Source organism: Octopus sinensis, linkage group LG7, assembly GCF_006345805.1.
Source record: "Octopus sinensis linkage group LG7, ASM634580v1, whole genome shotgun sequence".
Taxonomy (NCBI): Eukaryota; Metazoa; Mollusca; class Cephalopoda; order Octopoda; family Octopodidae; genus Octopus; species Octopus sinensis.
Genome location: NC_043003.1, coordinates 26,094,309 through 26,108,280, shown reverse-complemented (window position 1 = coordinate 26,108,280; position 13,972 = coordinate 26,094,309). Strand labels below are relative to the sequence as shown.

At 36.0% G+C, this 13,972-nt stretch overlaps 1 protein-coding gene across 12 annotated transcripts in view; it reads left to right on the top strand.

Annotated features, from left to right (window-relative positions):
- The window catches only part of LOC115213810 (probable phospholipid-transporting ATPase IA), a 509,671-nt gene that overhangs the window by 400,234 nt on the left and 95,465 nt on the right, over positions 1-13,972 (top strand). For all 12 annotated transcript variants that reach the window (XR_004999986.1, XM_029782682.2, XM_036504660.1 and 9 more), the window contains 7 exons: positions 1,072-1,154; positions 5,697-5,746; positions 7,655-7,724; positions 8,699-8,783; positions 10,039-10,178; positions 11,732-11,779; positions 12,657-12,747. Coding sequence is in view for 11 of the 12 variants with exons in the window: in XM_029782682.2 (XP_029638542.1) it covers positions 1,072-1,154; positions 5,697-5,746; positions 7,655-7,724; positions 8,699-8,783; positions 10,039-10,178; positions 11,732-11,779; positions 12,657-12,747 (567 nt within the window). In the remaining variant the exon portion in view is untranslated. The remainder of the gene's footprint in view (positions 1-1,071; positions 1,155-5,696; positions 5,747-7,654; positions 7,725-8,698; positions 8,784-10,038; positions 10,179-11,731; positions 11,780-12,656; positions 12,748-13,972) is intronic.

Genomic DNA, 13,972 nt, shown 5'->3' with positions numbered 1-13,972 from the left:
AGCCTTGTCTATGGTTTTAAAATAAATTTCTTGACAATACAGCTGAACCTGCTGATTGAACCTGTGTCCATCTTTGCTCAGTTTAGACATATATTCTGTGTTCAGACATAGTATAGTTCTTATTCCTTTTTATACCAAACTGCCTGAGACTCTCCCAGTTCTTCCTGTTTTAAAGTGATCTAAATAAAAGTCTTATGTCAAAATTTCATGTTGATATATATCCCAAACTTCAGCTTAATAATGACAGTTATTTTACTAAATTCTTCATTATTTTCAAAAATAATTGAAATAATAGTAAACGAAGTATTTCAACAGAAGTATTGTATGAAAAGGGTTAATAGATTTTATTCCACCTTGTTAATATCTTACATATTACCTTGTGTAGTGCATGTGGCACAGTGTTCACAAATTTTAAATATTTTCATATTGTCACAGAAAGTTGCTTTTGCAACTGTAACAAGTCTTATCACTAGCTACTCAACTGTGACAAGAGTGAAACTTGTTTGTCAGCCAAGCACACTAAGGCAGACTGAGTTATTGGCCTTGCTCATATAAAAACCAAAGGACAATTTAACCCTTTGTGTAATTAAATTTCATGATCATTCCCATAATGACAATGTTAATTATCCACCAAAAAATAGAGTTGATATTTTTTGCTTTTTCAATACTTTTTCAGTATCTCCCGTTGATACTGTTTTCATATCCACCACTAAAATTATTTAATTCTTGCTCTGTGAAAAGATATTTGATGAAATTAAGAAACTCCAAAAAACTGTCTTTTTTGTAAAAAGTATCCCTGAAGAGTTTGTTTTTTGGGGGGTTTTTTTAAATTGGAGTAAAACTGTTTTCTAATTTTAACAGCAATAAAATTTTGAGTGGATATCAAAAGGTTAAGAAGATTGTGTTCATTTATTTTGAGGCTACCTTACAAAATTCTGAATGCACTATTCTATGTTTGGAGGAGACAGAGTAAAATCTCCCAGTGAATGATGATAGATGTTTTGTGTCCGTTTCTAATTCTTTACTCATGAATAAAGCTGATTGATTTTCTACTTTGATTCCTCTCCACAGATGAAGGTGCTTTAGTCAGGGGTGCCAAGAAGTTGGGCTTTATTTTTACGACGAGGACTCCTGAAACAGTCACAATTGAAGTGGTGAGTAGACTTTCCTCTTTATTATCATATTGTTAATCAATCCCTGCAACAACCATAGGTGCATTGGTACCACATTTACATACAGACATACATATGTATGTTCATATAAGTCAAGCATAACAGGCCAGATATTGTTGTTTGGGATGGACAAGAAAAAATATGTACCATTACAGAGGTCAGCTCAACACCTGATGTAAATATTTGCTCAAAAATCAAAGAGAAAGAGAATAACTATGGACGACTGCTTCGAAAGTTCCAGCTTTTATATCCAGATAAGTTCGCATTTACACCATAATAATTGGTGCACTTTGTTTTGTAACAATATAGATAAGCTGGGGCTTTCAAAAAATAGAAATCAACCAGCTAACACATACATTACAAATACAATCTGTAAGCAGAACAGTAAAAATATGCAAGACTCTTTCCAAGTTCAAAATGTGAATTTGTTTTTGTTATCTACATTCTAATAGAGTAAACCCTCAACTATCACAGGTGATACATTCCAAAAAACCCTGCAATAGGTAAAAATCCATGAAGTAGAAACAGTATTGTTCTATATTTACAAGATAAGGAATTATGTACATTATTTACATTCTACGTATATTTGTCCTCATCTTGTTTGTTGTTAACACGTTTCAGCTGATATACCCTCCAGCCTTCTTCAGGTGTCTTGGGGAAATTTCAAACCTGTGTTCTCGTTCCTAAGGTATTTTTCGATGTTGTTATTATTATTGTTATTGTTCAGGTCACTGCTTGGAATTGAACTCGGAATCTTGGGGTTAGTAGCCCGCACTCTTAACCTCTGCACTATATGCCCGTGGGCACGGCGTATGGCATAGTGGTTAAGAGCACGAGCTACTAACCCCAAGATTCCGAGTTCGATTCCAAGCAGTGACCTGAACAATAATAATAATAATAATAACATCGAAAAATACCTTAGGAATGAGAACCCAGGTTTGAAATTTCCCCCAAGACACCTGAAGAAGGCTGATAGGTATATCAGCCGAAATGTTGTGTTAACAACAAACAAGATGAGGACAAATATACGTTGAATGTAAATAATGTAGAAACAGTAATGTACTGTATTTTTTTTTTAATAATTTGTATGTATTTATTTTATTATAAATGCAAAACAAGACCCCGGAGGAATCGACATAAGCTTAAATAATAAACCAATATAGATGAACCACTATATGGTAAAGGATTACTGTGATGGAGCTTTGTTTCTTTTTTAGAAACCAACTCCTTCTTCACAAGAAGACTTCAAATAACTTAAAACAGTAGAGAACCTACATACATACAAGTTTCTAGGTGCATATACCTACAACTAAACGCATAAGTGAATATACTTTGACTTTATATCTTTGGCCATACTTGTATATTTCTGGCCAATGCCAGTACCGTCTGACAGCTAACCAAGACCTCTGGCAATGTACCATGCTTGTGTAGACCTATCAAGCCAAGTGAGACCATAGTTGTGGTTGATGCTGGTGGCACGTAAAAAACACCCACTACACTCTCAGAGTGGTTGGTGTTAGGAAGGGCATCCAGTCCTAGGAATCTTACTAAATCAAATCGGAACCTGCTGCAGCACTCAGCTTACTAGTTTTCAGTCAGACTGTCCAACCCATGCCAGCATGGAAAGTGGAGATTAAATGATGAGGATAATACATATGTAAGTGAAAAAAAACCTGTTGTTGAATTCAATGATGAATATTGCACTTGATTGATCAACAGTACTACCTACTTAACCAGTGAATTGTAGTGTGAGTAACAGAAGATACCTAAAACTTATGTACATTTAAAGTAATCTTCAAGCAGTGTGTTGTGATAAGACTGGTCACTTTGAATCACAAGTACAGTCCCATCCATTTGACAGGCTTCCATACCGTTTCCATCTATTTTATTTCACTCAGCTTAGGGTGAGCCAAAAATACGACAAAAATTTGCCCAATGTACTGTGCATTAGGACTGAACTCAGTACCTCATTATTGTGAAGTGAGCTTAAACATTTATCCAAATCCTCACACACATACATTACATACATTGGACCAATAGTAATTTTCTTTCTTTTTTTTTATTCTCAATCATCATCTTTGTTTTTTGTCCTTTTTTACATCTGATTTTTTCATGCTGGTATGGGTTGGACAGTATATCACGAGGCAGTATTCTACAACCAGATACCCTTCCAGTCACCAACCTTTACTTGTTTTGCAATTATGCTACCACATTCCTCTGGCCTTTGTAGGACATAAACATCACTCTTACGCAAGCAGTGTCAATGTGGGAAAAGATACACAAACTCATGCATATTACTATACTTCTTACAAGCTTATGCACCCTTTCTTCTTATTGACTTTCTTAATTCTATTATTTTATTATAGGTTTCAGCCAGAAAGCGTGTGGCTTAGCTGTTAGGGTATTCTGTTCACAATTGTAAAGTAAGGAATTTGATTCCTGGTGGCACATTGCATCCTTGAGCAAGACACTTTATTTCACATTGCTCCAGTCCATTCAGCTGGCAAAAATGAGTAGTACCTGTATTTCAAAGGGCCAGCCTTGTTACATTTTGTATCACACTGAATTTCCCTGAGAACTACATTAAGGCTTTGCATGTCTGTAAAGTGCTCAGTCACTTGCACATAAATTTCACAAGCAGGCTGCCCTGTTAATTGGGTCAACTGGAACCCTCGTCATCGTAACCAACAGAGTGTCAGTTTTTCAGCCAGATGCTGGACCATACTGCCCTTGCTGTCCTTTTGCATTTTATTGCATACGATGCATGTAATTTGGATTTCCATTGCTGTCTTTCTTAACTTGACTTATGACTACTTTCACTTTCCTCTTTTATCCTTTGCTGACGAGTTGTACACTTGAGCCCTGCATACAATAAGCTTGTTGTTATCGTTATAATTAAAACTGAAGTCACATGCAGACAAAACTATTTTCTGCTTTCTGTTTTTGTCTCTCAGTCACATTAATATGTCATTGGAAATATTCATTTAATTGCCACATGGCTTGAACATTCCAGCTTTTTAATGAGGTCAGCTTCAATCAGGTTCTTCATATTACATTCTACACTCTGATGGACATAAACCTGCCAGATTCAGTCAAGAGTTAAATTAGGAACTAAAATTGCTTACTTGGGGACACCACTATTACAGATGGAACTAGTTTGTACAAGAATTTATAGTTCCATTGTTGACAGCTCCAGTGTCACCCAAACAATAATATAGTCAAACGTTCTTCTCCTGTATTTACTGGAAATAATAAAAATAATAATAAATAATTATCAATTATTTCCATCTGTAAAAACATGTTAAGAGTATATAGCATTTATATGATTTATATTCTGTATAATAATAACAAAAATAATTATAATAATTTTGGTACGAGGTCAGCAATTCATAGAGGAGGAGGATACTAGTACTTATTTTATTGACCTTGAAAGGATTGGCCTCAGTGGTATTTGAACTCAGAATGTAAAGAGCTAGAAGAAATACCACCAAGCATTTTTCCAGCACTTTAATGATCCTACCAATATGCTGCCTTATTATTATTAAGAAGGCAGAAAGCTGACAGAATTGTTAGCATGCTGGGAAAAATGCTTAGCATCATTCAGTCCGTCTTTACATTCTGAGTTCAAATTCCACCAAGGTCAACTTTGCCTTTCATCCTTTCGGGGTCGATGAAATAAGTACTAGTTGAGCCCTGGAATCAATGTGATCAACTTCCCCCCTTCCTGCAAATTTCATGCCTTGTTCCTATAGTAGAAAGGATTATTATTATTATTATTCATCATCATCATCAACAATTATAATTTTTGGCACAAGGTCAGCAGATTTGATGGAATGAGGGGAGTTGATTACATTGACCCCTGCGTTCAACTGGTGCCTAGTCTATCAATCCTGAAACGATGAATGGCAAAGGCTACTTCAGTGCCGTTTGAACTAGGAATATAAAACCAGAAGAAATGATGCTAAGCATTTCATCCAGCATGCTAATGATGCTGTCAGCTCACCACCTTAATAATATTGAATAATCTTTTCTGCTATAGGCACGAGGTCTAAAATTTTGTTAGGGGAGGAGGCTAGTCAGTAACATTGATCCCAGTGCTCAACTGGTATCCATTCCATTGACTCTGAAAGGCAAAATCGACTTCAGCAAAATTTGAGCTCAGAGCATAAAAGATGGATGAAATCCTAAGTAATTTATCCAGCATGCTAATAATTCTGCCAGCTTGTAGCCCTTATAATAATAATAATAATAATCCTTTCTACTATAGGCACCAGGCCTGAATTTTTTTTTTTTTTTTGGTTGTGGCAATGGTGGGAGGATAATAATAATAATAATTATAATTTTGGTTCTAAATATTTTACGGTAAGACCAAGGGCAACAACTCAGCCACCACTACGAGTTTCACTGTTTTATTCTCCTGCTTCTTATCTTTTGTCCCCTATTCTTCTCTTATTTCTCTCTTTGTCTCTCTCTTTCTCTAACAAAACTATCAACAATTAATTTCCACTCTCCTTTATTATCCAGTTTGGCAAGAAAGAAGTATATGAAGTACTAAATGTACTGGAATTTACAAGGTATTTTTTTAATAATCTTCTATTGTATATCTTCTCCTGTACCTTGACTTTTATTTTATATCTCACCAATATTTAATGGTTACAATAAAGTGACTATATAGTATAATTTTTATTGTATAGTATTTATGATAATGGAGGTACTAAGTCAACTACAGTATAAGGTGCAGGAGTGGCTGTGTGGTAAGTAGCTTGCTTACGAACCACATGGTTCCGAGTTCACTCCCACTGCATGGCACCTTGGGCAAGTGTCTTCTACTATAGCCTCGGGCCAACCAAAGCCTTGTGAGTGGATTTGGTAGATGGAAACTGAAAGAATCCCATCGTATATATATATGTATGTATGTTTGTGTGTCTGTGTTTGTCTGCCCAACATCACTTGACAACCGATGCTGGTGTGTTTACATCCCCGTAAGTTAGCGGATTGGCAAAAGAGACCGACAGAATAAATACTATGCTTACAAACAATAAGTCTTGGGGTCGATTTGCTCGGCTAAAGGCGGTGCTCCAGCATGGCCACAGTCAAATGGCTGAAACAAGTAAAAAGGGAAAAAAAGAATAATAGATATGTATAAATTTCCACCTGTTTCAATGTTGAGTATTCACTCGTTCAATTACCTGCTTTCGAATCAGCACAAGTGGTAGTGTTCCACAGACATAAATCACTTAACATAAATCCTTTAATCTAACATAACATGCTCTTAACATAGATCTCATGCTGAGTGCATGTAACATCCTGTGTGTGTGTTTGAGACAAGGCTGTCTTTTGAATTACAGGTACAAACCATCTGACAGGCTTCTATTCAGTTTCTCTCTACTTGGTTTCCCTCCAAAGATATGGGTCAGCCCAAAGCTATAGAAAATGGCATTTGTCCATGATGCCTCACACTACAGTCGAAACTGGAACCTCATGGTTGCAAAGAAACTTTTTAACCATTCAGCCATACTGAGTATATAATGGATGTAGTAATGTAACTATATAATTGCTATAGTAAACTCACTATAACCTAATAACTATAGTCTAACTACCATTACTATACTGAGGTCACCATGTGGACAGTAGTCTCGCACCTAATATCTCAAAAATAAGTGAGAAAAAACTGAACACAATCTTATAATGACTGATAATGTATTGGCTGAGCTGTATCACTTATGTGGTTATAGCAACCTGCTGTGAAAGATATGAAGTTCTCACAGCTGTTTGTATACCATCAATTACTGAACCTCAATGATTATTTAAATTGATATGGATGTTTATGTAAAAATACAGAAACTAGAAACATTGACTGAACAATGAACCCAGTATGTGATCTAGTATGAAATCTTTATTCTGACAGTTTGTCAGAAACAACAGCTGAGCAAGTTACACTGCTAGACTCATATCTCAAACATCAGTTCAAACATCACTGCAGATATTAGATTTTAATGGTCTTTAGTAGGGGTTTTTTTTTTCACTTCAAATTTATCCTTCCAAAAATTTATCTATATAAATATATGAAATTCCGGAGATGTACTTGCATAGCAAGTGACCTGATCTGAGATTAAGTGCTGGAACAAAAACAATTGCAGCTTGGAAGGTGTTTGTAAGCCATTTAAGAAACACACAAAAACCCGTTAGATTCACTTCAACATTTAAATTTAATTTGTCAAAATATTTTCGTCGCTTTGAGACTGTGACCTGTTCACTGACAAAATTCCGTGCAGCATTGTTATATAAAATTCATCAATTTTGAATTTTTAAATCCTTGATTTTAATTACAATTTTTTTTTTTTTTTTTTTTTTTACAAAGTGTAATTTTTCTGAGTATCATTTTTATGTGTTGTTTTTTTTGTGAAACATTTTTTTATTTTGTTTTCTTCCTCTTTTCCCTTCTCCTTTTCTCATTCATATTCCTTCATCAATATTTCCAGTCTCAGGAAACGAATGTCAGTTGTTATTAGATGCCCTGATGGAAAAATCAAACTCTTCTGTAAAGGAGCTGTAAGTGTTCTTCTTCTTTTACTCTCTTTGTGATGTTTGATGATGGTAATGATAACAACAACACTGTGTGACACGATTTTTGTCCTTGGGTAGCAACTGTTATTTCCTATCTGCTTATCCCTAGAAAGTATGAAAATTGACTAACATTTCCTTCAAACTTTGCTTTTATTACATTTATTCACACACCCCCCACCAAAGAATCCTTCCCAACACATGGTTGTGATGTTCCCCCATGCTCATGATCAGAGATGCACATATTGTCAACTACTAAGGGATATACTCAAGTGGTTAGGACCAAGTAACTGATATGCAAATCTATGGTATTGAGCAGAATATTTGCTATAATGATATTTCTGCTTCAGCAACTCATTACTAAATTTGTCAATTCCTATACTGAACTGTACAAAGAGATGATGCATCATAAACAACAAACAACTTTGAATTCATTCTTCACCCCTCGAGTTTGTGATAATGAATTATAAGATAGTAAATACTGTCCCTTATCCTACTAGTAATGCTGATTTTACTGCCGCCCCTCAACACAGTAGTCAACATCTTTTGTGGTAAGAACATACTCTTACGATATAGTGAATTCTTATTAATTCCATAACATGTTCCTCATGCAATGTTTTTGCATTTTATGTAATCTATATTGTACTGTGTATGTTTAGAAATTGTTATTTCCATGTATAAATGTGATCATGTTGTTTGTTCGTTTTCTTGTGGAGTTTATTTTTTTCTTTTCTTTTTGTGGAAACATCTGTAGGAATGCAGTCACACTTGATAATATGAAAATCAATAGTGAACCTCCTGGCTGAAATATTCCCTTTCAAATCATTGACCCATTGCAAAATCGACCCAGCTAAACACTGCTTTAATTTCAGTAACCCGTTATGGCAGTACTATCAATTAGTTATGATACAAGCTGTTTTAATATCCTGACCATTTCTGTCTTGTCTTTTTTGTCTCACTAGGATACTGTGATCTATGAAAGATTAGCTGATAACCAGCAATATAAAGAAATCACTTTAACTCACCTGGAAGAGTTTGCAACAACAGGTATGGATTAAATTCTGAATATTTCTTTCTATCCACATCATGTTTCAGTGCAGGTTTAGGAAGATGTTATTCCTACCAAAACATGATTCTGAAACATCCATCCATATTGGGATAATTTATAAATGTATAATTTATTAATTGTGGAGTGCAATGGCCCAGTAGTTAGGGCAGTGGACTCGCGGTTTTGATTCCCAGACCGGGCGTTGTGAGTGTTTATTGAGCGAAAACACCTAAAGCTCCACAAGGCTCCAGCAGGGGGGGGGTGATGAACCCTGCTGTACTCCTTCACCATAACTTTCTCTCACTCTTTCTTCCTGTTTCTGTTGTACCTGTATTTCAAAGGGCCAGCCTTGTTATACTCTGTGTCACGCTGAATCTCCCCAAGAACTATGTTAAGGGTGCATGTATGTGTGGAGTGCTCAGCCACTTGCGCATTAATTTCACGAGCAGGCTGTTCCGTTCATCGGATCAACTAGAACACTCGTCATCGTAACCGACGGAGTGCCATCAATTTATTAATTGTACTCCCTGACATGGTTGTGTTGTTCAGATGTTTGTTTTTCAACCACTTGGTCTCAAGTTCAGTCCCACTGCATGGCACCTTGGGCAAGTGTTTTTACAATAGCTGCAGGCCAACCAATACCTTGTGAGTGGATTTGACAGATGTAAACTGAAAGAAGCCATGTGTATGTTTGTGTCTCCTTGTCTTGATATTACATAATAGTTGTAAACAAGTGCCACTATCATACAAGCCAGTGTCTTTCATTTCTAATTTAATACAAAAACATGCTAAGCCATGGGGAAATATTAACTTGTTTGGTAACAGATGAAGGTTGGCACCAGGAATAGCATCTGGTCATAGAAAATCTACTATAATATATTCCATCCAACCCATGCCAATATCAACAACAGATGTGAGACAATGGTGAGGATGATGATGATGATGACTATCTGTAACTCAAAAAAGCCAGATTTTTCTCTCCCCTGCTTGCTCTTTCTCACCCCTTTCTCCCCACTCTAAGTACAACTGTTAATTATGACATTAATTTGGGCAAATAACCATTTGTGTTCACTGTAATTTCTCGTGTACCAATTGGAAAAACATAGTGAATTATGGATGCACACACAGCTTAGCAGCTACAGAATTTAAGTACACAATTCTTTCTTATAAACATCACTGAGTTGATAGTTTTGCTATCAGAGGAACATGAGATCATTGGATATTTTCCTAAATTGTTGTTGTTCTGTGTTGTAGGTCTTCGAACGCTATGTATTGCCACCGCAGAAGTTTCTCCTGAGTTCTACAATGATTGGAAACACACTTACTATAAAGCCAGCACCACGATACAGAACCGGGAGAAGAGACTGGGAGAGGCAGCTGAATTAATTGAACAGGTAAGATGGAAATTGTTGTTTTTTTTCCCCTCCATTATTTACATCTCTCCTTCTTGCCTTCCACACCTTATCCTCTAGCTCTTTTCCCTACTAAATTCTGCCCCCCTTCCCCCCTCTTACTCCTTTTTCACTCTTTCACACTCTTTCCTCCCTCATTCTCACACTCTTCCCCTTGAAATAAAACAGGATGGTCAAAGCCTGGACACCTTTGATCATAGATCTGTTTAATTGGACAGAGGTAAAGGGAGTCATTAAACAATGAATGGAGATTATGGGCAAGCTACATCAGAGATTCACTTTCAGTCCCAGTTTCACTTTATATTAACTAATGCAACTGAGAAAGGTACACTTGTCTAAATATGTTCCCGCTTGCTTCACCCAAAGCTCTGAAACCTTGTGCCAGTGAAGTTATGTCATAGTACTAAAAGACCCCTAAAAGTCCAGGCAAGCTTGTTTATGGAAGACCAGCAGTCGCCCATGCATACCAGCCTCCCCTCTCCATGCCACTGATGTTATCCAAGGGAAAAGCAAAGGCTGATACAGCTTGGTACTAGTGACATCACAACTCTTTTCTACTGCTGAGTGAACTGGAGCAACATGAAAAAATAAAGTGTCTTGCTCAAGAACACAACACACAGCCCAGTCCGGGAATCAAACTCACTATCTCGTTATTGGGAGCACGACACTCTAACCAATGAGCCTTGCACCTTCACTATCACAGTACTACTAGTAGTAGTAGTTATAATAATAATAGTAATAATAATAATGACTTACCCCCTCTCCCCCAAAACTGCTGGCCAAGTGCATTATTTCAAAACCATCATTATTATTATTATCATAGTAGTAGTTATAATAATAATTTTGAAATATGGTACTTGGTTAGCAGTACATAAATGGTACTTATACTATTTACCCTACAAGGATCAAAGGCAAAGTTAACCTCAGCGGAATGTGACCTCGGAACGTAAAGATGGACAAAATGCCACTAAGCACTTTGCCTAGCATGCTAACAGTTCTGCCAGCTTGCTGCCTTAAGAATAATAATGATAATAATTTTGCCACAAGGGCAGCAATTTTGGGGGAGGGGATGAGTCGATTACATCAACCCCAGTGTTCAACTGGTACTTATTTTATCAACCGCAAAAGGATGAAATGCAAAATTGACCTTGGCATATTTTGAACTGAGAGCATAAAGATGGACAAAATGCCGCAAAGCATTTTGCCCCACTTGCTAAGAATTCTGCCAACTTGCCATTTTAATAATAATAATAATAATAATAATTCTTTCTGCTAAAGGCACAAGGCCTGAAATTTTGAGGGATGGTCTAGTCAATTGCATTAACCCCAGTGCTTAACTAGTACTTATTTTATCAATCCCTGAAACTATGAAAGGCAAACTTGACCTTCAGAGAATTTGAAATCAGAATGTCAAGCTGGAATAAATGCTGCTAAGCATTTTGTCCAACATGCTAGCATCTCTGCCAGCTTGCCATCTCTAATAATAATAATAATAATAATAATGATGATGAGTTTCTTATTTGTTTTTTTTACAGAACCTTAACTTGATAGGGTCGACAGCTATTGAGGACAGGTTGCAAGAGGTATGTTTAAAAATTTTTTTAATATGTGTTCTAATTAACATCTGTTTAACTCACTTGTTACCAAACCTACATGAGACCTCTCTGCACCCTTTTACAGAATTCATGTTTAAATTTTTTTTTTTTTCATCTTTTATTTTGGAGGGAGGCAGTGCCCATGATCCTTTACAGGACCTCTGAGATTAGTGGGAAGATGCACAACTATCCACAAATTGGTAACTCGGTCTGAATGTTAGCAACATAGTTTTGAATTGACCATGTGAATAACAAAGCATTACATGTGGGAGAATAATCTGAATGCTAAAAGGTTAATGTTGTAAATGATGGACCCTTTGATATTTGCATAACATTCATTTACATACATTAGAGTTGCAACCTGTTATAAGGGGCTGGAAATCCTGTAATGTATACATTACAGGATTTACTACATTAACCTTTTAGCATTCAGATTATTCTCCCAAATGTAATGCTTCTTTATTCACATGGTCAATTTAAAACCAGATTTAGAAATCTATTTCTATTGTAATTTCAATTTTCATTAAACTGATTCATTCTACATATAATTTGTAACTCACCTAGCATAGCCATGGTTGAATACAATTGCAGCTTCAAGATTTTGATGATGTGATTGCTCATTTTCAGAATGACATAATAGGATAGGTGTAAGAGATTAGATCTAACCAGTTTGAGCATAAAATAGGTAGAATATTTGGACCAGATACGGCCAGATTCAGTGCTAAAGGGTTAAATTTAAATGTTTTGATTCATGGTTCAAACCTCCTCCACAATTGATGTAGCCATTTATTCTTCATAAAGTGTTGTTTTTTATTTCGTTTGGTTCTTTTTTTTTATATCCATTCATCCATATATTTATTTTCAGGGAGTACCAGAGAGCATTGCCAATCTAATGAGAGCAGATATAAAAATTTGGGTCCTCACTGGAGACAAACAAGAAACAGCAGTTAATATTGGTATGTTATTTATCTCTTGGTTTATGTAATGTAATCAAACATATGTAGAAATATATACATAAGCATTTACACATATTTATGATTGGAGCAGGAGGAGGGTGGCATGTGTATCATGGCTATCACTAATACACACATAATACACCCTAATCTATTCCATCATTCTCAGTTCATTTGCAATTGTTTTTTGTACTTCTTGGAGGGTTTGATAGAGTTAGATTAATTGGTTATTTTCATTTTAAGTTCACTCTTTTATTTTCTTAGGCCTTCTAGTGTTTTAGTTCTTCATACTTCTTTTCAATTTTTTTCCAGTCCTAATTCCCCACCCCACCCCACCCCAGTCTTGATCTTTTCATCCACTTCCATCCTGATATTTTCTTCCAGTCCACTCTAGATCTTTTCCTCCAGTCCTGTCCAGATTTTCCCCTCCTCTTCTATCTAGATTTTTCATCCAGTTCAATCCTCAACACTTTACAGATCATATCACTTTCAGTTCTTACCGTTTCCCTTTTGCAATAATTTTCAATGTTTGTTTAAAGTTTCTCCTCATTATTGCTTTTCTGAGTCAATGAGCAAGGAACAGAACTTGATTTTGGGCCTTCCATTTACCTCTAGAATAGATATGTTGTGTTGAGGGAGGTGATTACAACTGTTCCCTGGTGTAATTCAAGTTAAATTTATTCACAACGTCAGTTGTAACTCCTGCAGTAAGCAGTCTCTGATAGATTTGCTTGCATCTTATCAAGAGAGAGAAGCCTATCTCTCAACTAGCCTGTGAACTGGGATAAGCAACAGTATTGTCTGCTAACACATTAAAGGTAGAACAAAGGTAGCCTACAAACCACTGGGGTCTATATTGCCTATAACCTATAACCACTGTCTATATTGCCTATAACCACTAAAGTCTATATTGCCTATAACCACTGAGGTCTATATTGCCTATAACCTATAACCACTCAGGTCTATATTACCTATAACCACTAAGTCTATATTGCCTATAACCACTGAGGTCTATATTGCCTATAACCTATAACCACTGAGGTCTATATTGCCTATAACCTATAACCACTGAGGTCTATATTACCTATAACCTATAACCACTGAGGTCTATATTACCTATAACCTATAACCACTGAGGTCTAAATTGCCTATAACCTATAACCACTGAGGTCTATATTGCCTATAACCTATAACCACTGTGGTATATGCTGCATAGCAACCTCATATT